The sequence below is a fragment of the Sapajus apella genome, unplaced genomic scaffold, assembly GCF_009761245.1.
Source record: "Sapajus apella isolate SASKATOON/1434 unplaced genomic scaffold, GSC_monkey_1.0 scaffold51, whole genome shotgun sequence".
Classification (NCBI taxonomy): domain Eukaryota; kingdom Metazoa; phylum Chordata; class Mammalia; order Primates; family Cebidae; genus Sapajus; species Sapajus apella.
This window is the reverse complement of record NW_022436991.1, coordinates 110,897-138,601: the sequence shown is the minus strand read 5'-3', so window position 1 is coordinate 138,601 and position 27,705 is coordinate 110,897. Positions and strand designations below refer to the sequence as shown.

Here is a 27,705-nt window from a genome sequence, read left to right as displayed (position 1 = left end):
TAAAAAATTTAAAAGTTAGCCAGGTATGGTGGTGCACACCTGTAGTCCCAGCTACCTGGGAGGCTGAGGTGGGAGGATCTCTTAAACCCAGGAGTTCAGGGTTGCAGTAAGCTACGATTGTACCACTGTACTTCCAGCCTGGGTGATAGGGTGAGACCCTGACTCTTAAAAAAAAGAAGAGTAGGCACGGCTTCTGCTGTCTATGCTCTCTACCATGTGACAACACAAGAAGGCAGCCATCTGTAAACCAGAAAGTGGACTATCACCGGATACCAGACTGCTGGCCACTGGGTCTTAGACTTCCCAGCCTCCAGAACTATAAGAAATAAATGTCTGTCGTTTAAGCCCCACAGTCTACAGTGACTTATTACAGCAGCCTAAGCCAGGAGATGGGTGAGATCCATTCTAGATCATGGCCTGTTTGACTGAAACACATGTAATACATACCTAGGTAATTGGCCATGGAGATGAAGCACAGCCCTGTGATGTAGGCATCGTAGCCTGCCTCGTGGAGCTGTTCAGACGCTGTGTCATAACTGGGAAAACCTTTGGCACTTTCTAAGAAAAAAAAGGAAAAAAAAGTTTTCCTCAAAACAAGGACTATTAAGCACATTGCCCGACCAATTCCAATTGCATTAGTATATGCTACAGAAATATCCTAACTAGGCAGGAAAAAAAGCTATCTATTCCTTAATTCTCTCCATATAACACCTTACAATACAAGATAACAGAGTCACTGAAAATGACAGCTTTGGTCTGGGATACAGAAATGCCTCAGTTACATTATGAAGAACTCAGCCGTTGGCTTTCTCATCCCACACTGGTGGGTCCTATTTATGATCATGCATAACTCGCTCTAGGACAATTATTCCTCTTCTGCTTGCTTTCTAAGGCCATGAAAAGGACATTCTTCCCTTCTACAGGATGGTCACATCAGGACACAACAGACGATTCAGAATAAAGATTAACAGCATGGGCTCTGGAGTCACAATGAGTTTGAATCTCTGCTCCACTGTTTATTTGCTATATGACCTTAGGCAAGTCACTTTATAGCTAAGCTTCCATTTTTGTAAAACAGAGATAATAATCAAACCTTCTTCAAAAGGTTGCTGGGATCAGATAATATAAGTTAAACTCTTACCTAGTGCTTGATACATGGTAAGCACTCAAAAACTACCTATCAATACCTAAGGTAACCCTCCCCTCAAAAAACGAAAGATTGCAATTCAATATTGACAGCTCAAATTCACTACTGTCCTCTACTATGTTCCCAAGCTTAGAGATCAAAAGTTGACAGCACAACCAACTCCAAAATTAACTGAACTTACTATAATGCTGGCCTTGGATCCCGAAGCCACTTTACATCAAAGACCATTTTATATATAATATGGTTTTTTTGTGACACTGATAAATACAGATGTGACCAGATAAACTCTAACAGAAATGACTTGTTTTAGACTTAATTCTCTACCAGATGCTAACTACTATTTTATATGGAAATAATAAGCTAAAACAATAACTCATAAATAAGTATTTCCTAGAACCATTCTGGAAATAAATTTCAGGGAGGTTGCAACACAGAATCAAAAGCATGAATGGAAATTAACAATGAAAAAACTGGAACTGTTTTTATATCAGTACAATGTTCCTCAAGCAAGAATTCTTTAAATTCTGTAAGTATTAAATATTAGACTTGATGTCTTTTTTAAAAATGCCGTTTAACATGATAGCCACCTAGGTAATATCTTCCACTCCATCATCAACTGAAACACATTCTTTCCAAAATCAATTATTTCCATTATATTGCTATAGAAAAGGTCTAGGTTTTCTCCCCCCATGGCCCCACCACCACTTTTCTTAATTCTTTTATTGGACTGTTACCCAGAAAGAGGCAAATTATTGTAATGTTGGCTGCTTTAATACCCTGCATTATCAATTTCTAAACCATTAGTCCTATTATCCATGTCTTTAGCAGTTTTCAAGCTACAGCTAATGGCTCAGTAATTGCCACATGGGCAGCACAATTAGGCTAACAGGGACTAAGGAAGCAGCACCTGGAAGGTTTTCTGCATACCTGGGTATGGCCAGAGGTGGCAAAACACCTCCATCTCATCTCCCTACTTCTGGTTTTCCTCAGTGCTGCTGTTTCTACTATCTAAACCAGCTGAAAAGGAGGCAGGGTGAGGACTTGCCTTAATCTCATCTGTAAATCCAGTTCTTGGGCTTTTCTGAGACGGAAAATATATTTTTTACTCTACTCCTGGTGATTAATCGCTAGCTCTTTTTCTCTGCCTAAACGATGTATCAAAGAAAAGAAGGGCACATCAAGTTTTAGGAGAATTCCATAAATCAAGAAATAAAAGCCTTGAAGCTTTAACTGCTAAAATTCTCAATGAATGGCTACCCAACTCCATTAACATAAAATAGATGTAGAAGTAAAAGACCATCTCTATTTAAAAAACAGTAATTCAGCACAAGGTACGTGCAAGTGAATTCAGCCAAAATCTATAAATGAACAATATGGTTTCCAGAGCCATTCTGCCTTTCTTCTACAATATACATCAATAATTACTACAAAGAATTTAGAGGCTTTCAGATTTGTTTAATATTCTTACCAACTTTAGGAGGGTTGAAAGGTGTCTCTTTTAACCGCTTTTCCAATTCCGCAAGGGATGTGTTGTTAATAATATCCTGCAAACCAGGAAGCAAAGAATTATGAGACTTCATCACCTCAGTACAATATATACTAGAGATTCACTGACCAAAAAAAAAAAAAAAACATAAAAAGGCAGCAGCTAGTACTGCCCCCTTGTGTTCTTTAAAGAAACACAGAAGTCTTCATTTTTTTTCAATGTGAAAGAGAAGTAGCTAGTTTAATTTTTATAACACACAAAGTATAACCAAATGAACAAAGATTTTTACAGATGCATTAAATACCTCCAAACTTTTGCCAGAAGGCTACACTGTTCTGGCATTCATTTCACTCAGTAAAATGCAGTCACTTTATAAAGCAGCAAATGAATAATACCTTAAAAGGTTGTGTGCTGGCCATCAGTTTAGTATCCAAGAGTCTAAAAAGAATTTTTAACAAGGTAAACAAAATGTTTATCAATGTTTGAAACATCTTTTACTCAATATGTAAGCTACTTAAAATACTTAATACATAAAATACATACTTAAAACATAAAATAATACATAAAATACTTAAACACAGACAAAGGAATTAAACACACTGGCCGTTTTGAACCCAGCACCGGCATCCCTAGTATGTCGGGGTAGATACTCGGTCCCATCCTCAGAGACTTCATCCAGGAGAGTCCACACCTGGCGTACAAGTTCCAGATTCACTGGACCCTGAGAGAGCCCAGGCTCCATCAATCTCAAGTGTGAGTCAAATACTCTCACATGGTTTAACATGGTTCAAATACTGCTGCCAGTCTACCATTCCCTGCTACCATTTACTGCTACTCTTCAGGTTTGTAAACTATAAATTCTTCTGGAGGGCCAAAATCTGCAATCAGTAGTTTCATGCTGTTGTTTTTATTTCTTATTATTCCATTTCAGAGATCAGAAATATTTAAAAAAAAAAAAAAAAAAAAAAGTGGGGGGGAGAAACTCACACAAAAACCCTATTTCTCTATTTTTTTCATATAAATGTGAACACAGTAGGTAAAAGGAAATAAGCCAGCTGAAAGAGCAATTGCTTGAATACCACGCCTATCCCTCTTCAACAGGTCCTAAAACACCAACACTTGTTCTGTAGGCTCCACATGGCTGACCTATTAGATCTTAGAGATATGTGACATGTGACCTATTAGAACAAAGGTGCAATAACTGTGGAAAACATCAACAGGAAAAGGCACTGACTTGAAGTGGATAAAATACAATCTCTAGCCAGACAGACAGTTCTTGACTGACTCTTGAGCACTCTCAATTGGACACTTCAATAGTTACAGGGTACATCCTACATGTAAGACAGACAGAGCCATGTCAAGGATACTTCACCACTTCTTAAGACAGCAAGATGAGGGATAAGAAAAAAGGAGTTGCTGTCTACTTTCACTCTCAGTTCAAACTGTGATTTTTCAATAACAAAACCAATCATGAATTATAAAAGCAAGCCATCACAACATTGGAAACAGTAAATAAGTCCCAGGCTTATATAAACTGGACTCTAATCATGACCTAATGGTTTTGACAAATCACAAATCACTATATGCCTATTTGTATTGTACATGTCACGAGGAATCTTTTTTATTTTTATTGTTTGGAGACAGGATCTCACTGTCACCCAGGCTGGAGTGTAGTGGCACTATTACAGCTCACTGCAGCCTAGACCTCCTGGGTTCAAGCAATTTGCCCACTTCAGCCTCCCGAGTAGCTGGACCACAGGTATGCCATCATGCCCAGCTAAGTTTTTATTTTTTGTAGAGATGGGTTTCACTATGTTGCCTGGGCTGGTACTGAACTCCTGGGCTCAAATGATCCTCCCACCACTGCCTCCCAAAGTGGTGTGATTATAGGTGTGAGCCACCACGCCCTGCAGACTCTTTTAAACAACACAGCGTGCTTACCTGGGGAAAACACATGTTGTCATCTCTTTAAACTCATTTAAGTCCTAAAGAACAAGAGAAGGACTTGTTACAATTTTCCTAATACACTCACAGTATTAAAAAAACATGTAAACAGCTCAAGTTCCATAGCTGTCCTCTCAAACAAGCTATTGGACCTCACACAGGCCTTAAGCTAAACTAGAAAACCCCCTTCTAGTTAATAAGCACTGAAAAAAAAAAAAAAAAAAACTTCCCAATTTCCTCACTTATTGGGAACCATACAACCTGATAACTAACTTCTGCATAACCAAAACACACGAGTTTAAGGATTCAATAGTTGAAATTGGGAAGGGGCAGAGGGGAGTATCCAATAATATGTATAAGAAACTACATATTTGAGAGGCCTATAATAACTCCAGAAAACTTCCAATAACAGCTAACAGGCTATGATCTACCACACAAATTTAATAGTGAGACAAGCAGAGTCATTTAAATTAAATGGTTTATACAGGAAATGGGCATACTGCAAACTAGCTTAGAGCTTTACTGAGATCACCTATGAAACATTAGTAAAAATGGCCATGGAAACATACGCCTTTCAATACACATACGATTCCTGTTTCAACTCCAGAAAATTGCTAAAGTGGCACTAATAGCAAGTGCCTAGATTAGACAATTCATTTCTCAAGTTTATTTTGATCAGGGAGTCTAGGGCTGAAATGAGAGTGCTCTAATTTTGAATTAACTCATTTACATACACAATTGCCATACTAGACTAAGTAGTCATACTCCTGACCCTTTGTAAACTACACTTCTCTTCACTGTTTATTCATGCTTCATAGGAAACTGCTGTTTCCAATTAGCTTTTCAAGCCTGTATATACAGGCTGTATTTAGCTAGCTTGATATACTCACCAGCTTTTCAATGGCTACAGTTAAATTAATGGGCAAAGCATGAACTAGAGGTTTCAATGCAAAGTCAAAAAAAAAAAAAATGCAATAATGACTGTTTGTAATCTCTCAATACCACTAGAAAGCTTTACAAGCAAGGAACAAGGAGAATTATAGCCACCTCCAGGGTCAACATATAGCACAGTTCTACACTAATGCCTTCTAAAAGATGGTTCATAAGAAAACACTCTCCCTTAAAAGGCAACTCCAAAATGTGGATTCTTTAGTGTCCTTTTAAATGCAAATTTTAATACCAGTATATGTAAGAGCTCTACCTTTTTATCGAGTCAGGGTCTCACTATGCTGCCCAGACTAGCCTTGAACTCCTAGATTCAAGCAATCCTCCCATAAGAGCCTCTCAAATAGCAGGCACGGCAGGTATCCACCACCACATCCAGCTTTCTAATTTATTAGGCTTTCTAATTTATTCTCATCACTTCTTCTCAAGGTAGACAGGAAAAAAAAAAAAAAAAAAAAAACATTTTCTCTCTCTGACAGTGCCAGCACATAAAGAAATTAAGTGACTTACCCAGGTAGCCTTAGTAATAAAGTGAGGGATAAAACTGCTTATCCTGATCCACTTACACCTCTACAACAAATCACTTGCTCTTTCTACCAGAATTTAATTCAAGACCAGTTTCACTGCATTTAACATTCATTAATGTTACATGTGTTACACACAATGTGTTATGTTAGGCACTTACACACAGACAACAAAAAGGCTGCACTCCTTATCCAAGGTGCTAACCACCTAGAAGGGGGTTATGTTGTATAATACAAGACAAAATGTACGTTAACATACAGAGATACAATGTTTTGTGGGAGCTCAGAGAAAGCAAAGAGCCCCTCTTGGGCAAGGTAGCAGACAACAAAAACTTTATAAAGGAGGCAAACGCTGCCCCACAGAAAGTTAAAGGAAAGTTGTGAACAGAAAGCATTGAGAACAACGAGAGAAAATTCAAGTTGGAAGAAATTATACAAAGCACCTCTCAGGGAACAAATAAGCCAGTCTTGGAAAAAGGAGAGTAACAACAGATAAGACTACACAGAAAGGCTGGGCTGGATCACAGAAAGCCTGATATGCAGGGGTTAAAAACAGTCAACTGGCTAGAAAACAAAGAGCGTGGGATTAATTTAGAATTTTCAGCAGGGTCAGTGACAGAAACAGAGCCATACATCAGAAGATTACAAAACTGGCAGTCGGGAGGTACTTCATTCATTAAATTGATATTTAATGCCTTCTAGTGCCAAGTTCTGTTTGGTATTCAAAACATGGAGAAGCACAGAATTAAATACATTTTCCTCTTTCCTTGCTGATAACTTGATTGCTTTAAAGGTCAAAAAGAGCCGGGTGCGATGACTCATGCCTGTAATCCCAGCACTTTGGGAGGCTGAGCGGGTGGATCACTTGAGGCTGGAAGTTCTAGACCGGCCTGCCCAACATGATGAAACCCCATCACTAATAAAAATATAAAAATTAGCCAGGCGTGGTGGCAGGCGCCTATAATCCCAGCTACTTCGGAGGCTGAGGCAGGAGAAACGCTTGAATCCGGGAGGCAGAGATTGCAGTAAGCCAAGATTGCGCCACTGCACTCTAGGCTGGGTGACAGCGCAAGACTCCATCTCAAAAATAAATAAATAAATAGCTCAAAAAGTCAAGGGGAGCTGCTACTTTGATCTACTTGGCCAATAAGAAGTGGGTGATGAGGCCAGGTGCGGTGGTTCACACCTATAATCTTAGCACTTTGGAAGACTGAGTTGGACAGATCTCTCTTGAGCCCAGGAATTTGAGGCCAGCCTGGGAAAATGGTGAGATCTCATCTCTATGAAAAATACACAACAATTAGTCAGGCATGGTGGCATGTGCCTGTGGTTCCAGTACACAGGTGGCTAAGATAAGAGTATCATCTGAGCCCAGGGAGTTGAGGCTGCAGTGGACCATGATCGCGCCACTGCACTCCAGCCTGAGTGACACAGTGAGACAATGTCTCAAAGAAGGAAAAAAAAAATGGTCAAGCATGGTGGCTCATGCCTGTAATCCTAGCACTTTCGGAGGCCAAGGCAGGCAGATTACCTGAGGTCAGGAGTTTGAGAATGGCCTGGCCAACAAGGTGAAATCCCCTCTCTGCTAAAAATACAAAAATTAACCAGGCATGGTGGCACATGCCTATAATCACAGCTACTTGGGAGGCTGCGGCAGGAGAATCTCTTGAACCCAGAAGATGGAGGTTGCAGTGGGCCAAGATTGTACCACTGCACTCCAGCCAAGGTGACAGAGTGAGACTCCATCTCAAAAAAAATAAAAGGAGTGAAAGAAAACAGAAAAATCAAAAAGTGTGGGTGACATAAAATAAACATTAGCTCATTAGACTTAAGAAATGCAAATCTAGGCCAGGCGCAGTGGCTGACGCCTGTAATCTCAACACTTTGGGAGGCTGAAGCAGGTGGATGATGTGAGATCAGGAATTCGAGACCAGCCTGGCCAACACGGTAAACCCTGTCTCTACTAAAAATGCAAAAATTAGCTGGGCATGGTGGCGGGTACCTGTAATCCCAGCTACTAAGCAGGCTGAGGTAGAAGAGTCGCTTGAGCCGGGGAGGCAGAGGTTGAAGTGAGCAGAGATCGCACTACTGCACTCCAGCCTGGGCCACAGAGCAACAGTCAGTCTCAAAAAAAAAAAGAAATGCAGTTCCACACCTGTCACACCTGTTTTAAGACTCACAACTATGATGTCTTCAAGTCCTAAACTGTGTTAGAAGGTGATAGAGCTGTCATATAAAGTGATGACAACCTAAGTTTGCAGAAATACAACATGGGGAGCTACTAACCTACTCATGGCTATGGTGTACTGCACTTTTTTAAAGCGGGTAATCAAAATCCTGATGGAACAATGGGACCTAAAAAACGTGAAGTAACTGAAGGTTTGCAGAAGTAAGTGAGACTGAACTCTCAAGCAGATGTCTACCAATTCAGAAATAAAAGATTAATCTAGCTGGGCATGGTAGTATGCGCAAGTAGTTCTAGCTACTCAGGAGGCTGAGGCAGGAGGATTGCTTAAGCCCAGCAGTTTGAGATCAGCCTGAGCAACAGAGTGAGACCTCATCTCTATTTTATTAAAAAGATATGGGGAGCCGGGCGCGGTGGCTCAAGCCTGTAATCCCAGCACTTTGGGAGGCCGAGGCGGGTGGATCACGAGGTCAAGAAATCGAGACCATCCTGGTCAATATGGTGAAACCCCGTCTCTACTAAAAATACAAAACATTAGCTGGGCATGGTGGTGCGTGCCTGTAATCCCGGCTACTCAGGAAGCTGAGGCAGGAGAATTGCCTGAACCCGGGAGGCGGAGGTTGCGGTGAGCCGAGATCGTGCCATTGCACTCCAGCCTGGGTAACAAGAGTGAAAATCCATCTCTCAAAAAAAAAAAAAAAAAAAGATATGGGGAAAAAATTGTTTTTTTTTTTTTAAAGAAAAAAAAAGATTCGTCCAGTGACGTACTATATTGTCTATAGGCCAAATACGGCCCCACCAACTATTTTTTAAATAAAGTTTTATTGCAACATGTTTACATATTCCATGGCATTTAGAGGCGACAATGGCAGAGCTGAGAGCTGTGACAGAACCTATACAGCCTGAAAAGCTGAAAATATTTTACTATCTGGCCCTTTATAGAAAACATGTGCCAACTTCTAGTTTAAAGGATGGGCTGAAGATTGAAGAGGGACAATAAATCCTACATGGAATTTGCTAAACTCAGAGGTGAGAAATAAGGTCGATTGCAACAAAAATGAAAAGCATCCAGATGTGAGAGAGGGCATGGAGATAAAATCACCAGGGTTTTGTATATGACCAGATCTGGGGACAGAGCAACAGTCAAAACTAATGATAAAAACAGTGTTGGTAACTGGGAATCACTTATAGTAATGGGATGAGGAGAAAGAAGTGGTTTGGAGACAGTAAAAAAGAAAAGAAGTACAAGTTAAATATCTCATTTGAGACATATCAATTCGAAACAACACTTAGTCTGGGGGGTATTCACGTAGGCATGTTTAGAGTCCAGCATGAAATGTATACCTGGATCTGAAGAGAGACCACAGCTGGGGATAAAGATGTTGGTGTCTACAGCTGAAGCAGTAAAGTGAGTGAGATCACTAAAAGAAAAGACGAAGAGGAAATAAAAGAGAGTGGAGTACACAGTGACAGGGGACAAGTAACACGAAGCCACAAACATCATATAGAGCAGAAGAGGGACAGCTAGCAGGGGAACCAAAGCAGCTTGTGCTTTGGTCAATCGAGACAACTCGGCTCAAAGACTTAAAAAAGCACTACTGAGGTCAGCAGAGAATCTAAGGGAAGCAACCTAGCAGGGACGATCAACAATTCTATAAGACTGGATCCAGTTCAGCTGCCACCACTTGTCTTCAATGGCCCTGCTATGTCTAATTTTAGCAGGACCAAACTAGCAGCCCACATCTGTGGCCTGGGAATCCCTGTCCAGCACTAAATTAGCAAACCACTGGCATTAAAACGATGAAACAAACGTTTACTCTACCTCTAGCAATGGCAGTGACTGAAGATTCCTTAATAAAAAAGCTTGTAGGTACAGTTTGTTAAAAAGGTGCTACTGGGGCCAGGTGCAGTGGCTCATCCCTATAATCCCAGCTCTTTGGGAGGCCAAGACGGGTGAATCACCTGAGTTCAGGAGTTCAAGACCAGCCTGGCCAAAATGGCAAAAACCTGTCTCTACTAAAAATGCAAAAAATACCTGGGCATGGTGGCAAGCGCCTGTAATCCCAGCTACTTGGGAGGCTGAAGCAGGAGAATCACTTGAATCTGGAAAGTGGAGGCTGCAGTGAGCCAAGATCATGCCACTCGACTCCAGCCTGGGCAACAGAGTGAGGAAAAAAAAAAAATGTGTCTCAAGAAGAAAGAAAAAATGTGCAACTGAGTGCATAAGATTCTCTCCCTGGGAACATGTTGCATACTAGGAAATGGCACCCACGCAGAGAACAGTTTCTCCATAAAAAGCATCATAATAATATTTTCTCAGATATAAAGCATTTTGCTATTATTGAACAGAGACTGACAGGTCACTTACCGCAGGCAGAGGGCAGTAGAATTGATGAACTGTGTGCATGACGTCCAAGAGCATATTGTGTCCAATAACAAGTTTTCCCTAAAAAAAGGCAAGGTTAGAAAAAAGAATTCTACATTCAAAATTATACTGGGGTTGAGAATAAAATGTATACTTCAGATTCCAAGAGGACTTTGTACTAAACTTGCTTTCTACACTTAAAAAAAAAAAAAAAAAAGTAAAAATAAGTAAACTTGGGCTGGCTTCATTCCTCCTCAAATTTGGAATCCAAAAGGCAAAGTGAAAGCTCCAAATGACTTTGATGTCACTGATCTTTTTCTGAATTTTTATTAATTATGCCACCCTCACTGAGTCAGAAGTAGTAAAATTTTGATGGAAAAGCTTTATTTTTTTTTAAAGTAAAATCTAGCGAGATACGATGGCTCACGCCCGTAAATCCCAGTACTTTGGGAGGCCAAGGCAGGCGGAGCACAAGGTCAAGAGATCAGGACCATCCTGGCCAACACAGTGAAACTCTGTCTCTACTAAAAAAAAAAATACAAAAATTAGCTGGGCGTGGTGGCACATGCCTATAATCCCAGTGACTCATGAGGCTGAGACAGGAGAATCACTTGAACCCAGGAGGCAGAGGTTGCAGTGAGTTGAGAGCGTGCCACTGCACTCCAGCCTGGCAAAAGAGCAAGACTCCATCTCCAACAACAACAACAACAACAACAAAAGTAAAATCTGAAAGCACTGACTCCCTTGAACTGTCAAATAATTTGGGAACAAAACTAAATATAAATTTTAGGACTGTACCCTTTAAGACAACCCACTTCATAAGATACATTCATAACAATGCTAAAAGGTAAAAATAACTAATTTCTAACTATATTAAACAGAACTGCATTTCCTATATCATTATGTCAAAATTCATGGGGCATGTTCTTAAATACATTTCCAATAAAAGTCACTGCCTTTCAATCAACTGAAATACAATATATGTGCTGGCAGCCCTCTTCGTGCAATGGGCAACAAATTAGACCATTTTGATAAAAATTAAATTAACAAAATGGAACATCAATTTAGATTTAGTCAGCCAGGTGACACCATTTTAACATAAAACATTAGGTTACCACAATGGAGCTTTTTCCTATGTCCCAAAGGACGTTCAGTGTAACACTGCTTGACTCAAGGGACTACACATCAATTATCTGAAATAAATAATCCTATACAAAATCTCCCAAATCTAACAGAGAAGCTGTCCTTTTGGCTCAGTATTGGTTCTGAATACCTATGCTATGCTAAAATAATGAGGATTGATTGAAACCACAGGAAAGATGTGTAGGCAACCCCAATGGAACGCAAACACTAATAAATGAACCAAACTGTATTATAAATGATTACTATAACCACACTGAAGGTTAACAAGAAACAAACTAACATGGAAAAGTGCATCGTGACTAGATACTGTAAGGCTAAAAACAAACAAAATTGCATATAAATCATAAATGTTATAATCTCATCAATAAATGTACTTCTTGCAAGGTATGGGTTAGTAGCTCTAAAGCTACTTTATGTGTATACCAGGTTTAAACAGATAAACATAATGGAAGTAACAGGAACTGATTTCTCACTGTTGAGAGAGAAGGTAAAAATAAGAAAAGAGAAGAAGCTAAAAATAAGCCACATGTTATTATTGTACTAAAATCTGAGTTATCAGTATAAAGGCATGGATACACATACCCACAAATATGCGCACACACACACACACACACAAACACACTTATTTATTTAGAGACTGAGTCTCACTCTGTTGCCCAGGCTGTAGTGCAGTGGCACCATCATGGCTTACTGCAGCCTCAAACGCCCGGACTCAAGCAATCCTCCCAGCTCAACCTCCCTTGTAGCTTGGGACCACAGATATGTGCCACAAGCATAGCCACTCCTGGCTAATTTCTTAATTTTGTTTTTGGAGATGAAGCCTTGCTCTATTGCCCAGGCTGCAGTGCAGTGGAACAATCTCTGCTCACTGCAACCTCCGTCTTCCAGGTTCAAGAGATTCTCCTGCCTCAGCCTCCTGGGTAGCTGGGATTACAGGTGTGTAACACCACACTAGCTAATTTTTGTATTTTTAGTATAGACGGGGTTTCATCATGTTGGTCAGGTTGGTCTCAAACTCCTGACCTCAAGTGATCTACCCACTGTGGCCTCTCAAAGTGCTGGGGTTACAGGCGTGAGCCACCACACCCAGACAATTTTTACATTTTCTGTAGAGACAGGGTCTCCTACGTTGTCCAGCTGGTCTTGAACTACTGGGCTCAAGCAATCCTCTTGCCTTGGCCTCCCAAAGTGTGGGATTACAAAGTTGAGCCACCATGCCCAGCTACATACACATTTATATAGACCCACACACACATACATATACAAAGAGACACAGAAATATAGCTGTGTGTGTACACGCCTAGTTCTACATACATATGGTTCTTAACTGTGTCTAGTGAGAGGGCTTAGAAGCACTTATATCCCAGCCGTAACCTAGGGCGAGATCTTGGTTTCTAAATATCATTCCTATTAAAAGGAACCAGAGATTGGGCACACTGGCTCACACTTGTAATGCCAGCGCTTAGGGAGGCCAAGGTGGGTGGATCACAAGGTCAAGAGTTCAAGACCAGCCTGACCAACATGGTGAAACCCCTTAACAACTAAAAATACAAAAATTAGCCAGGCACGTGCCTGTAGTCCTAGCTACTCGGGAGGCTAAAGTGGGAGAATTGCTTGAACCAGGGAGGTGGAGGTTGCAGTGAGCCAAGATCATGCCACTACACTCCAGCCTGGGCAACAGAGGGAGGCTCCCGTTTCAAAAAAACGAAAAAACAAACACACAAAAGGAACCAGAGCCCAATGGAGAAGTAATTCATTCCACAGCTGAGCCAGAGAAACTACAAGAATACCAGAAAGCAAGGAAGTGCTCAGAAAAGGATGGGGGCTTGTTGGAAGGACACAGGAGCCACTCCAAAGATGGTACAATTTAAGCAACAAAGCAAACAGTAAAAATACGAGATAAGAATCTGTAGAAGTTTAAAAAATCCCTGAGTCCATACTCATATACATAACAACAATAGAATAAACAGGGGAAAGGGCTGGATGTGGTGGCTTGTATCCATAATCCCAACACTTTAGGAGGCTGAGGCCAGGGAGACTGCTTGAGCCTAAGAATTCAAGACTAGTTCAAGACAACATGGGGAGACCCCTCTTTTCACAAAGTATATATAAGTATATATGAAAGTATATATAAAAAATTATAAGTATATATAAAAAATTAGCCGCCTGTGGTAGCACATGCCTGCAGTTCCAGCTACTCGGGAGGCCACGGTGGGAGGACTGATTGCGCCTGGGGGGCAGAGGCTGCACTGAGCCAGTATATTCCCATTGTACTCCCAGCTTAGGCGACAGAGTGAGACTGTGTCTCAAAATTAAATAAATACATAAATAAACAGGGGAAAAGGACATTTTTTCTTTACAGAAGAATTCCAAGAACAAATGTATAAAGGACAAAGGGAATACAAACTTGCCATTAGTTATCACAACAGTGATAACTGCCGCAGACAAGATACACTGACAGATGACAACGTTAGTAGGCAAGGTTTGGTCTCAAAGTATCTCCCCCAAGATATTTATTAACTATAAAGTTAAATGAACCATATAGTTAATTTAACTATAATTTAACTATAATTTAATATAATATAGTTAATTTCACCTAACACAAATCTAGCAGATATCACCTTCACCAAGTGATCAAGATCAACATCGACCATCATTTCTGTGGTATTTTTGCCAAACCATATATCCTCAGTTCAGTCAGGAGAAAACGTGAGACAATTTCCAACTGGGGTACTTCTAACAATACAGCAATCAATACACATCAAAAAACTCCAAGTTATAGGGCCAGGCGCAGTGACTGACACCGGTAAAACTCGACACTTTGGGAGGCTGAGGCGGGTGGATCACTTGAGGTCAGGAGTTCGAGCAAGACCAGCCTGGCCAACATGGTGAAACCCCATCTCTAGTAAAAATACAAAAATTAGCAGGACGTGGTGGCAGGTGCCTGTAATCCCTGTTACTCGGGAGCTGAGGCAGGAGAATCGCTTCAACCCAGGAGGCCGAACCCAGAAGGCAGAGGGTGCGGTGCGCAGTGGAGCCACTGCACTCCAGCCTGGGCAACAGAGTGAGACTCCGTTTCAAAAAAAAAAAAAAAAAAAAGTGTCAAGGTTATAAAAGACAAAAACAGACTGTTAAAGTCTGCAGGAGATTAAGTAAAAATAATAAGGAAATGCAATGCGGGATTCTGGATACAATCATGAACAGAAAAAGGACTTCGTGTGAAAAACTGGGGAAATTCAAATAAGATCTTTAATTCACAATATTGTACCAATATTAATTTCCTGGTTCTGCTAACTGGACTATGGTTATGTAAGATATTAAAATTAAGGGTAGCTGGGTAAGGAATATATGGAAACACTGTACTATTTCTGGAACTTTTCTGGGAGTATAAAATTAACACAACATAAGTTTTTTAAAAACTACAGAAAACACAGATATACTAACAGTGACTGAAAGGAATTTGGTGTGACATAAATTTTTTTAAATTTTTTTTTGGCATAGGCATTACTGGCCAGATGGTGTAATATAAATATTTAAGTGTTTACTGCTCACTGCCTTTACAGAGATTAACCATATTAATAATTTTAAGGTAGCCTCGGCACGATGGCTCACGCCTGTTCCCAGCACTTTGGGAGGCCGAGGTGGGCAGATCAGGAGGTCGGCAGTTCAAGACCAGCCTGAGCAACGTGGTGAAAACCCGTCTCTACTAAAAATACAAAAACTGGCTGGGCGCAGTGGCTCACACCTGTAATCCCAGCACTTTGGGAGCCCAAGGCAGGTGGATCACAAGGTCAAGAGATCAAGACCATCCTGGCTAACATGGTGAAACCCTAATTCTACTAAAAATACAAAAAGTTAGCCAGGCGTGGCGGCAGGCACTTGTAATCCCAGCTACTCGGGATGCTGAGGCAGGAGAATTGCTTGAACCTGGGAGGCGGAGGTTGCAGTGAGCCGAGACTGCATCACTGCACTCCAGCCTGGGCAAAAGGGCAAGACTCCATCTCAAATAATAATAATAATAATAATAATAATTTAAGGTATGTGATTTACACATCGTATTTTACTTTGGTCCACTTTTATTCAAGACTCAAAAATTTTAAATGTCTGGATCACTAATAAATGGGGCTTTTTTGTAGTATGCTTTGGGATGTTGACTGCCAGTGGTCAGCAACATGTTACTAATATGCTGTAGAAGAAAGATGTCAGAGAAAAGCAAACAAGTACAGCAAGCTAAGGTATCTGAATGTGTATAAGGTAAACAAACATCCAATCTTGGAAAAGCCGACTAAACTATCATGACAGCTATAAGAGAGCTCAAAACCAACTGATGTTCCATTGCTCTGTACCCTGGCTCAATCAAAACCACCACTTATCTGAAGTCTGCTGGCTAGGTGTGTACAACATGAGCAAATGGAACCAGAAACTCAACTCTACTTCTCTGAATACCTGTAATCTCAGCCATTGATAAAGAGGCTCACACCTTTGTTTCTCTCCAGATCTATCCAAATTTCTTTAATCCCAACACTTTGGGAGTCCAACGTGGGAGGAATGCTTGAGCTCAAGTACTCGAGACTAGCCTGGGAAACAGGGTAAAACCCCATCTCTACCAAAAATACAAAAATTAGCCCAGTGTGGAGGTGCAGGCCTGTGGTCCCAGCTACTTGAAAGCCTGAGGTGGAAGGATCATTGCAGCTCGGAAGTCAAGGCCACTCTAATCACCCCCACTTACTTGACTGAGCGAGAGAGGGCCTCATGAGTAACACTCTTCTTTTACAAGGCTCTGTAAACCTCTGTTTATCCCGGCATGAGGACAGCAGGGTGCCTCCCCTCCAGTGCCCCTGTGTTTACAAGCCTGCACCTGGCAGTGAGACAGCATGGAACTCTGAGAGAGTTTCTATGGCTTTAAAGCTTCCCTGACATAAAGCTTAACATCTAAGGTACAAGATGATTCCTTCTTCCAGGTCACCTGCTCAAAGAAGAGAATGTCCTACACTACAGGCAATTCAGCATCCAAACAAGCTGGCTGTCTGAAACAACAAGCAACATGACCCAGTTTACCTATGTAAGATTTGGATGCCTGTTTCTTTTTTTTTTTTCTTTTGAGACAGGATCTCGGTCTGTCACCCAGGCTAGGGTGCAGTGGCACAATCATGGCTCACTGCAGCTTTAACTTCCCAAGCTCCAGCAATCCTCCCACCTTAGCCTCCCAAGTAGCTAGGACCACAGGCATGCACCACCACACACGGCTAATTTTTGTATTTGTGGTAGAGACGGGATTTCACCATGTTTCCCAAGCTGGTCTCGAACTCCTGAGCTCAAGCAATCCACCTGTATTGGCTCCCTAAGGTATTGGGATTATAGACATGAGCCACCATGCCTGGCCATCTGTTTTCAGAAAGGCCTCACAAAACAAGGAAAAACACCTACCGTATCTATCATAGAGCACCCTAGCAAATTTACATAAACGGCCAATATCTTTTGAAAACTTATCAAATATTATTAAGAATAAAATTCAATTACATTTATGCAGCACTAAACAAAGACATTATTATTTTTATCCTCTAGATTCTTCTACTTAGGGAACAAAACACCTTCAGTCAAATATATGGTTGTTTCTCTTCTTATTCCTTACTTTCTTATTCGATGTCTTACTGGTTTTGAGAATAACCCTTAGTTTTCATGTCGCCATATATGGACAACATGGTGTAACCTCCCTATGCATTTTTCAAGCAAGGCTCTCTGAAAAATGATTTGAATATAATTCAGCAATTATGTCTCACCAAGTCCATTATAACAACAGTCTATCTTGATCAAGTTCTAACTTCTTCCTCCATACCAGGTAAAAATACTAAATGAGAAGAAATGATTAATCCGCAATAATTAGATACTTCACCTGAGACAGTATGTTCTGCAATCTCACTAAAAAGTCCGGCTCACTTACCGAATTAGCAATGGCGTGAATGACTCTAGAAAATCCCACAGCATCATTCAGCTCCTCCTAATTAAAAAAATATATACATATATTATTATTGATGTATAAACATTCCTTATGTGCATGAATTAAAAAAACCGACCCCCAAATAAAGACACTCAAATTTTGTATTAAGTTAGACGGTTTTAGCTTCCTGTGCTTTGCACCTATCTTCCCAAACATCTACATCTAAAATAATCTACATACATACTCTTCTATTTTAGAAAGTAGAATGAACAAATGGAAAATTATTCATTAGTCACTAAAACAACAATGCTTAGGATTTACCCATCGCTTCACCGAATTCTTTAAAATTTCAAAGTCTTTCAAGGTGTCTTAAAAACACTAATTTAAAAAGTTGCCACCTGCAGGCTAAACTCAGTAACACATTCAATTCTGAGGAAACCATCTGACAGTTAACTGACCAAATCAAGCATTTTCATAATTTCTGATGTTTTTCACTTGAAAAATACATTTTTACAAAATTCTCCCACCCCACCCATCTTCTTCTCTCCTATTTTCTTTCCAATACTGTTGAAAAAGTCTCAGTGTGTCTCCTATCTTGAAAACCTCCTTTCCTCTAAGCTCTCTCCAACTACTGCCCCTTCTACTTGTTTCATCAAAGCTAACTTGCTTGAAGGACTTCTCCAGTTTAACTCCCAGGTGCTCCCAGCCTTCTGGCTTCACGCTCGCTGAAACTGTTCACCTCCCTAAAACTAACCCCAAGACTGACCAGACGCAGGGGCTCACACCTGTAATCCCAACACTTTAGGAGGCAGAAGCGGACAGATCACTTGAGGTCAGGAGCTCGAAACTAGCCTGACCAACAAGGTGAAACCCTGTCTCTACTAAAAATACAAAATTACCCAGACATGGTAGCAGATGCCTGTAAGCCCAGCTACTCTGGAGGCTGAGGCAGGGGAATCGTTTGAGCCCGTGAGATGGAGGTCACAGTGAGCCAAGATCATGCCATTGCACTCCAGCCAGGGCAACAAGAGCAAAACTCTGTCTCCAAATAAAAAACTAACCCAAGACTACCAAGTGTTTGCAAGAATGTAGAGAAACTGGAACCTGTGCACTGTTGATGAAACTGTTAAACAATGCAGCTGCTAAAAAAAACAGTATGGAGGCTTCCCCCAAAAAGAATTCCCCTATCACCCAGCAATTCCACTTCTGGGTATATACACCAAAGAACTGAAAGCAGGGACTCAAATACGTATTTGTACATCTGAGTTCACAAGAGCATTATTCACAATAGTCCAAAGCAACCCAAGTGTCTACAAACAAGCGAATAAACAAACAAAATGTGGTCTAGCCATACAACGGATTATTATTCAGCCTCAAAAAGGAAAAGAAATTCTGACACATGCTATAACATGGGTGAACCTTGAGGACGCTATGCTAAGAGAAAAAAGCCAGTCACAGGAGGACAAATACTATACTTATATGAGGTACTCAGAGTGATCAAATTTGTATAACAGAAAATAGAATAGTGTTGCCAGGGGCTGAGTGGCAGGGGTGGAAGATGGGCAGTTGTTTGATGAGTACAGAGTTTCAGTTCTGCAAGATGAAGAGAATTATGGAGATGGATGGTGGTGATGATTGCACTGCAGTGTTAAAGTACTTGACATCATTGAACTGTACACTTAATAATAGTTAAGATGATAAATTTTATGTATATTTTACCACAATTAAAAGTTGCTTTTTTGGGGCCAGGTGCAGTGGCTCATGCCTATAATCCTAGCACTTTGGGAGACCAAGGCAGGCAGATCAACTGAGGTCAGGAATTTAAGACCAGCCTGCCCAACAGGGCGAAATCCCGTCTCTACTAAAAATACAAAAAAATTAGCCAGGCGTGGTGGCAGGTACCTGTAGTCCCAGCTACTCGGGAGGCTGAGGCAGGAGAGTTGCTTGAACCCAGCATGCAGAGGTTGCAGTGAGCTGAGATGTTTTCGTTTTTGAGACGCAGTCTTGCTGTGTCACCCAGGCTGGAGTGCAGTGATGCGATCTCGGCTCACTGCAACTTCCACCTCCTGGATTCAAGCGAGTCTCCTGCCTCAGCCTCCTGAGCAGCTCAGACTACAGGTACATATCACCACACCTGGTTAATTGTTTTGCATTTTTAGTAGAGAAAGGGAAAAATTGCTTAAATTATAGTTTGAAAAAATACTGCCAGGGCTGAATCTAACAGCCATGTCCCAGTCCTAACCCCTACAGGGGATCCGACACTGCTGAGTGCCCCTTTTTCTCTCTTCCCTTGGCTGTGTGTCATAATAATCTGGTATGTTTTGTTGACTTCTGCCTATCATTTAAATTCTGCTGATCCTCAGGATTCTGCCCTAGGTCCTCTTCTCATTCCTAAAGCATTCCGCAGGTGCTCTGGTCCAGTCCCAGTTTCTCTACCAATGACAATCATGCCTAGCTCTCACCCGTCTCCAGTGCTCAACACTGGTAAAGCTGCTGACAGGACATCCACCCTTGCATATCCTAAAAACGCCCAAAACCGGCTGGGCACGGTAGCTCTCATCTCTAATCCCAGTGGGCGGACCACCCGAGGTCAGGAGTTCAAGACCATCATGGCCAACATGGTGAAACCCTTTCTCTACCAAAAATATAAAAATTAGCCAGGCATGGTGGCGGTTGCCTGTAATTCCAGCTACTTGGGAGGCTGAGGCAGGACAATTGCTTGAACCCGGAAGGCAGAGGTTGCAGTGAGCTGAGATCGTGCCATTGCACTCCAGCCTAGGTGACAGAAGCGAAAAGCCGTCTCAAAAAAAAAAAAAAAAGAAAGGAAAAGAAAAAAAAAACACACCCAAAACCAGAATAGATCATCTTTTTCCATTCTGGGGGAACATCTTTTTCTACTCTAGGGGACGCCATGGTGCCCTGGTGGCCTTGCATGAATAAAAACTGGCCACGCAGGTAAAGGCTAATCTGTGTCTTGGCCACAGACTCATCTGCATCTTGGCAGAACACATCAGGAGGGAAGGGTGGGAGGCAGAGCCTTCTAAGGAGCTGCTATGAGGCCAGCTCCCACCCACTTCCCTGTCATGAAACAGTTCCTCATCGCCTCCTGGGAGGCTGTCCTGAAAAAGTTCCTTATTACCTCCTGGGTTCTGAGGAGGTGTGGGGCTCTGCCTCGCCCTCTCAGAAGAGGGCTGCAGAACATCAAAGTCCTGAGCTGCGGCCTAGAACTGGTTCCTTAGTGAAGCCACATTCCACAACGCATGCTACCATCATCTGGCACCATTTTGTTTTTTTTTTTTGAGACGGAGTTTCACTCTTGTTACCCAGGCTGGAGTGCAATGGCGCGATCTCGGCTCACCGCAACCTCCGCCTCCTGGGTTCAGGCAATTCTCCTGCCTCAGCCTCCTGAGTCACTGGGATTACAGGCACGTGCCACCATACCCAGCTAATTTTTTGTATTTTTAGTAGAGACGGGGTTTCACCATGTTGACCAGGATGGTCTCGATCTCTTGACCTCGTGATCCACCCGCCTCGGCCTCCCAAAGTGCTGGGATTACAGGCTTGAGCCACCGCGCCCGGCCCATTTTGTTTTTTGAGACAGCGTGTCACTTGTCGCCCAAGCTGGATTGCAGTGGCATAATCTCGGCTCACTGCAGCTGCAACTTCTGCCTCCCGGGTTCAAGCGATTCTCCACCATCAGCCTCCCAAGTAGATGGGACCACAGGCGCACGTCACCACACCTGGCCTCTAAATGGCAACTTTTGTTTTTGCATTGTCCTTTTTAGTATGTGGGACAGGGACCACAGGCAGCACCTTTTGCTAATCTTTCTGTGTGTAGGTAATATGCTGCCTCCCAAAGTGGCTCACTGTATCTTACTGGTTGAGTCAATTAGGAGTGACCCTGCCTTACGTGCATATGAACATGACATTCATCCACATGCAAACCCACTCCTCTCTCCCCCACCTTTCCCCGGGATCGACGTCACTCCAGTCAACCCCTCCAAGTGAATGGAATACAATCTACCTCATTGTGCAAGTATCTGCTATGATCATCTTCCTCCCTCCCCCTTCCTCCTCCACCACTCACATCCACTCACAAATTCCATGGATTCCACCTTCCAACTATCTCCAGATTCCATCTACACTGCTACTAACTATCCTACGCCAGATCACCAACATCTCTTAGCTAGGTTATTCCACAGCTTAACTGGTCTCCTGCCTCCAGTCTTAACTCACTCGAGACCATTCTTCACACAGCAAGCAGGGTGATGTTCCAATAATACAATGTAAGTATGTCACCCTCATCTGTCGGAACATGTGCTCTGAACTTGGTTTTAAGAAAACCAGTTAGTATACATGAATTTAGACATGGCAGTATTAGTTAAAGGGCAGTAACGCTCAGTGACACACACGCTAAATGAGAATCAAGAATACTTTCTTCAAGACTGGTTTAAGTAGACACTGGTCAACAGTGATGTCTGGCTCATTTTGCTGGCTACATCTCATGCTTAAACTTAACTTCCCCTTATTCTAGTCCAGGTTTTGCTGCCAATTCAATTGTTCTATGAAAGAAACTTACTTCATTAAATTGAACCTAACATATGATTTGAAATAGACATGAATAAATCAGGATTTATGTTGCCATTTCTCATCCCCCAAGAATTAACATAGCTCAATTACCTGTTCTTTGGCATGTTTCTGCTGTTCTCTTCTTTTGCGTTCTTCTTCATCTACTTTGCTTATAACTATATATCGCTCCTTCTAAAAGACATAAAACAGGTACACAATTTTCTTCTTTTTTTTTGGGGGGGGGGATGGAATTTCACTCTTGTTGCCCAGGCTGGAGTGCAACAGCACGATCTCAGTTCACTGCAACCTCTGCCTCCCTGGTTCAAGCAATTCTTCTACCTCAGCCTCCTGGGTAGCTGGGATCACAGGCATGCGCCATCACGCCTGGCTAATTTTTTATATTTTTAGTAGACAGTGTTTCTCCATGTTGGTTAGGCTGGTCTCAAGCTCCTGACCTCAGGTGATCCACCTGCCTTGGTCTCCCAAAGTGCTGGGATTACAGGCATGAGCCATTGTGCCCCACCACAGATATACAATTTTTTGGAGGCAACTTAATCCAAAAATACTCAGAGTTCTGCTACCACTAGAATTTTTTTTTGTTTTTTCAGACAGTCGCACTCTGCTTATCCAGTTTGGGGTGCAGTGGCAGAATCTCGGATCACTGCAACCTGTGCCTCTCATATTTCAAGCAATTCTCCTGCCTCAGCCTCCAGGATAGCCGAGATTGCAGGTGCACACCAACATGCCCTGCTAATTTTTACATTTTTAGTAGAGACAGGATTTCGCCATGTTGCCCAGGCTGGTCTCAAACTCCTGACCTCAAGTGATCCACTCATTTTGGCCTCCCAAAGTGCTGAGATTACAGGCATGAGCCACCATGCCCAGCCAGAAGTTATAATTTTTGTAACTGCAAACTTTTTTTTTGAGACAAGTTATCACTCCCATCACTCAGGCTCAAGTGCAGTGGCATGATCACAGTCACTGCAGCCTTGAATTCCTGGGCTCAGGTGATCCTCCCACCTCAGCCTCTTGAGCAGCTGGGACTACAAGCATGAACCACTAGGCCTGGCTAATTTTTTTTAGATTTTTAGTAAAAACAGAGTTTCACCATGTTGTCCAGGCTGGTCTCAAACTCCTAGACTCAAGTGACCTGCCCATCTCCGCCTCCCAAAGTGCTGAGATTACAGGCCTGAGCCACTATGCCCAGCCACTGCACATTCTTTCAGGAACCAAATACAACAGAAAATACTTTGAAATGCCAACAAGTTTGAACTGATGCATTACAAACCAAATTCTGTCTCTGTGTTTTGATGACATTTTCCTATGGCTTACTAATTCAACCCAACAGGCATCAGTTAAAAATATCAACAGACTGTGAGAATAAGACATTTCCTTTGACAAATACTAAAAAAGTTATGTTGCATTGGAACATCAATTTCTGAGTAGTTTTAAAGTAAAATGTTTACATGTTGTATTAACATAAAAAACTTACATATGTTATATGTTGTATTAACATAAGAAAAAAGAATTAATATAGCCCAATTACCAGTCCTTTTCTTTTTTGAGATGGAGTTTCGCTCTTGTTGTCCAGGATGGAGTGCAATGCCGTGATCTCTGCTCACCGCAACCTCCACCTCCCGGGTTCAAGCAATTCTCCTACCTCAGCCTCCCGAGTAGCTGGGATTACAGGCATGCACCACCACGCCCAGCTGATTTTTTGTATTTTTAGTAGAGACAGGGTTTCTCCATGTTGGTCAGGCTGGTCTCAAACTCCTGACCTCAGGTGATCCACCAGCCTCAGCCTCCCAAAGTGCTGGGATTATAGGCATAAGCCACTGTACTCATGCCACTTGGATTTTTCTGCTAGCGTGTCAGATAACTAATGCTTTCTTTCTCATATATATTTTATGTCCACTAAAGATAAATCATCTATCAAGATTGTTTTTCTACCTTATTTAATCTCTAATTTTACACCTGACTTAAGAGCAACAACAAATTATCAAATTCAAACACTGCAGAAGGAACCCACCACTAGCCACCCCCTACCCATCACAATTCTATCAGTATACCCTGCATACCCAGGACAATAGCTATGCTTACAACCCAAATTCTAAAATTTAATTTTACCTGCCCACACAACATGAAGCCATTTTTTCATATGTACCATTATAGCTTTCTGCCATAGTAAGAATATGAACTAACATTTGTATACTTTCAAGTTTATAAGGCATCACTTCCACTTACCCACAGGATCACCATAAAAAGACTATGATACAGGTATACATCACCAGTCACATGCTCAGCCCCAATGTTCAGAAGAGGAAAATGAGGTGTAAAGAAGTCAAATGACTTGCCCTAGGTTATCCAGCTCATAACAAGCAGAGACAAGGTACAAATTCTGACTTTCAGCACATTAGGGACTGAGCACTGTGTCTGAGGCCTGTCATCCAGCACTCTGTGAGGCCAAGGTGGGCAGACTGTTTGAGCCCAGGACTTTGAGACCAGCCTGGGCAACAGGGCGAAACCCTATCTCTATTAAAAAGGAAATAAAAAATTAGCCAGTCATGGTGGCATGAGCCTGCAGTCCCAGCTTGGGAGGCTGAGGTAGGAGGATCACCTGAGCCCAGGAAGTCAAGGCTGCAGTGAGCCATGATTGCCCCACTGCACTCCAGCCTGGGCAATCAGAGCAAGACCCTGAGAAAAAACAAAAAACCAAAAAATGAAACCTGTATCAGTGTAACAATGCATGTGCTTAATGTTAGCCCTCGATAATTCTTGGGGTTACCTTTTCAGTTTCTAAAGTCTCAACATGAATGCCTTTTGGATACCTAAAAAAAAAAAAAAAATGATGTCAATAGATGAGTCAATGACAGCTAAAACCTAAAGTATTTTATAAGCAAATATCCAGCTATAAATTATGTGAAATAAGTTTTATTAAATATGAAATAATTATCACTAAAATGGAGACTTTACAGCACATTTATTTTATAACATTTCAGCTGCTAAATGTTTCCTTATCCCTGCTCTTAAACACACAAACACAGATTTGACTTCAAATTAATTTTTTAGACTTGGGCATTTTCTAAAATGTCCTGCATCTCTCAAAATACAGTCAACTCATTACCACAGAGTTAAATCTTGTTTCCAAATATACAAATGTCTGTTTCCCAACTGAAACTGTGAGTCTTTTTATTTTATTTTTTTTGACACCAAGTCTCACTCTGCCACCCACGCTGGGTGCCACAATCTCAGTTCACTGTAACCTCTGCCTCCAGGCTCAAGCAATTCTCCTGCCTCAGCCTTCCAAGTGGCTGGGATTACAGGCATGTGCCACCATGCCCAGCTAATTTTTGTATTTTTTTTTTTTTTTTTTTTGAGACGGAGTTTCGCTCTTGTTACCCAGGCTGGAGTGCAATGGCGCGATCTCGACTCACCGCAACCTCCGCCTCCTGGGTTCAGGCAATTCTCCTGCCCCAGCCTTCTGAGTCGCTGGGATTACAGGCACGCGCCACCATGCCCAGCTAATTTTTTGTATTTTTAGTAGAGACGGGGTTTCACCATGTTGACCAGGATGGTCTCGATCTCTTGACCTCGTGATCCACCCGCCTCGGCCTCCCAAAGTGCTGGGATTACAGGCTTGAGCCACCGCGCCCGGCCTGTATTTTTAATAGAGATGGGGTTTCACCGTGTTGGCCAGGCTGATCTCAAACTCCTGACTTCAGGTGATATGCCTGCCTCCTTCCAAAGTGCCGGGCTTACAAAAGTGAGCCACTGCATGTGGCCTAAAGGTCTTTTTAGATTGCATGGGGCATATAAAGAGAAGGTTTTAGATGGCCAACTCTGCTGTAGTTTTGCATGGTATAAACAGTTCACATCTAAACGGAAGGCGAAATTATGTTAAAAAATTAAAAAACATGCAAATTCATCAGAGAACATGACCCAGAAAAAAAAATAAAACAATAATAAGAAAAAAAACAGTTTGCAGCAGCCAAGGAGGAGAGGGATCTGGAATGCAGGTGTAGTGGGCTGCAAGGACGTCGTGACAGGAATGGAGTGTGGGCAACTAAACAGCCCTTTCCTATTGTGTTCAAAGTAAATTCCCAGTATACAATTGGAATTGTATGTCATGTTACTAGTAGATTGCTGTCATGTCACTGGTAGGTTCCAATAGAAGAAAAAGGTCCCCAAAGTCAAATGGAAATGTCCACCCGTCTATGTCAATGTTCAATATCTGAGTTGAAGACCCATCTGCAAACACAAGGAAAACATCCTTGGAAAAACACACACACAAAAGTCTGGATGTTATTTCAGGGGATTCATAGACCTCTTGAAACCCATTCATAGTCTCATCCTAAGCTAAGCACTCTCACTTTACCAAAAGCATTCATCTGAGTATTTCCTAGGTCTGAAAACCAACTATTTATCATATACCCCCAAAGGAAATAAACACTACCAATCCACAGCTTAATGGATGCACCAAAGTGATAATGTCTTGTGTGTTTGTTTTTGAGACAGTCTTGCTTTTGTCATCCAGGCTGGAGTGCAACCGCACGATCACAGCTCACTGCAACCTCCGCCTCCTGAGTTCAAGCAATTCTCCTGCCTCAGCCTCCTGAGTAGCTGAGATTACAGGCATGTGCCCCCACGCCCAACTAAATTTTGTATTTTAGCAGAGAAAGGATTTCGCCAGGCTGGTCTTGAACTCCTGACCTCATGATCCTCCCACCTCAGCCTCCCAAAGTACTGGAATTACAGCCATGAGCCATTGTCCCCGGCCCAAAGTGATAATTGTTTTAAGAGGCTTTAAAGCATCTATTAAAAAACAGTAACAAAAAAAAAAATTAAGTGGTTATTCAACTTAAGAAAGTAGGGGGAACTTGGTGTGGTCAAATCACCGAGAACTGCAGAATTTCAAAAAGAAAATGAGAGCTAAGAGATTACATTTAGACTTTAAATCCTGGGTCCCCCACAGAGCTCCTGCATACAATATAAATACTTACTTCCAGCTCAAAGTCTGATAAATTAGTTTTCTTTGGAACCTACAAAAACAAAAGAAAAGGTATTGATTTTGGCTCACTGGAAGTAGATGTGAACTCATCAAGCATTTGTTGAGAAGGATTTCATTTTAAAAAGAGACTTCATTAGAACTGACAGGTAATTTGCAAATAAAAATAGGTAGGTTATTTGAGGTGGGGAGAATTCCTCATCACTTGTCTTCTAAGATTTTCTTTAATATTATTATACTGCTTTTATATAAGAGGTAGAAGTTCTTGCCTAATCAAAATATTGCTTCCTACAGCTGCATAAAGAGTTTAAAGTAGACAGATGCATTACAACACTTTTGTGAAGCTCCTCACAAAGTAAATGGAAAAAAGACATTCACATTACTGACTCTTTGAAATGCTAATGTTTTCTGAACACGGAGAGAAATTAAAAAGGCAGCAGTAGCCTGAAAGTGA

At 41.7% G+C, this 27,705-nt stretch overlaps 1 protein-coding gene across 3 annotated transcripts in view; it reads right to left on the bottom strand.

Annotated features, from left to right (window-relative positions):
• Positions 1 to 27,705, bottom strand: part of PARN (poly(A)-specific ribonuclease) — a 199,364-nt gene that overhangs the window by 150,346 nt on the left and 21,313 nt on the right. For all 3 annotated transcript variants that reach the window (XR_004258157.1, XM_032242718.1, XM_032242717.1), the window contains exons 9-17: positions 27,247 to 27,285; positions 25,032 to 25,074; positions 22,358 to 22,438; positions 17,681 to 17,737; positions 10,600 to 10,677; positions 4,575 to 4,618; positions 3,029 to 3,071; positions 2,616 to 2,691; positions 448 to 558 (exon numbers count right to left, since the gene is read on the bottom strand). Coding sequence is in view for 2 of the 3 variants with exons in the window: in XM_032242718.1 (XP_032098609.1) it covers positions 448 to 558; positions 2,616 to 2,691; positions 3,029 to 3,071; positions 4,575 to 4,618; positions 10,600 to 10,677; positions 17,681 to 17,737; positions 22,358 to 22,438; positions 25,032 to 25,074; positions 27,247 to 27,285 (572 nt within the window). In the remaining variant the exon portion in view is untranslated. The remainder of the gene's footprint in view (positions 1 to 447; positions 559 to 2,615; positions 2,692 to 3,028; positions 3,072 to 4,574; positions 4,619 to 10,599; positions 10,678 to 17,680; positions 17,738 to 22,357; positions 22,439 to 25,031; positions 25,075 to 27,246; positions 27,286 to 27,705) is intronic.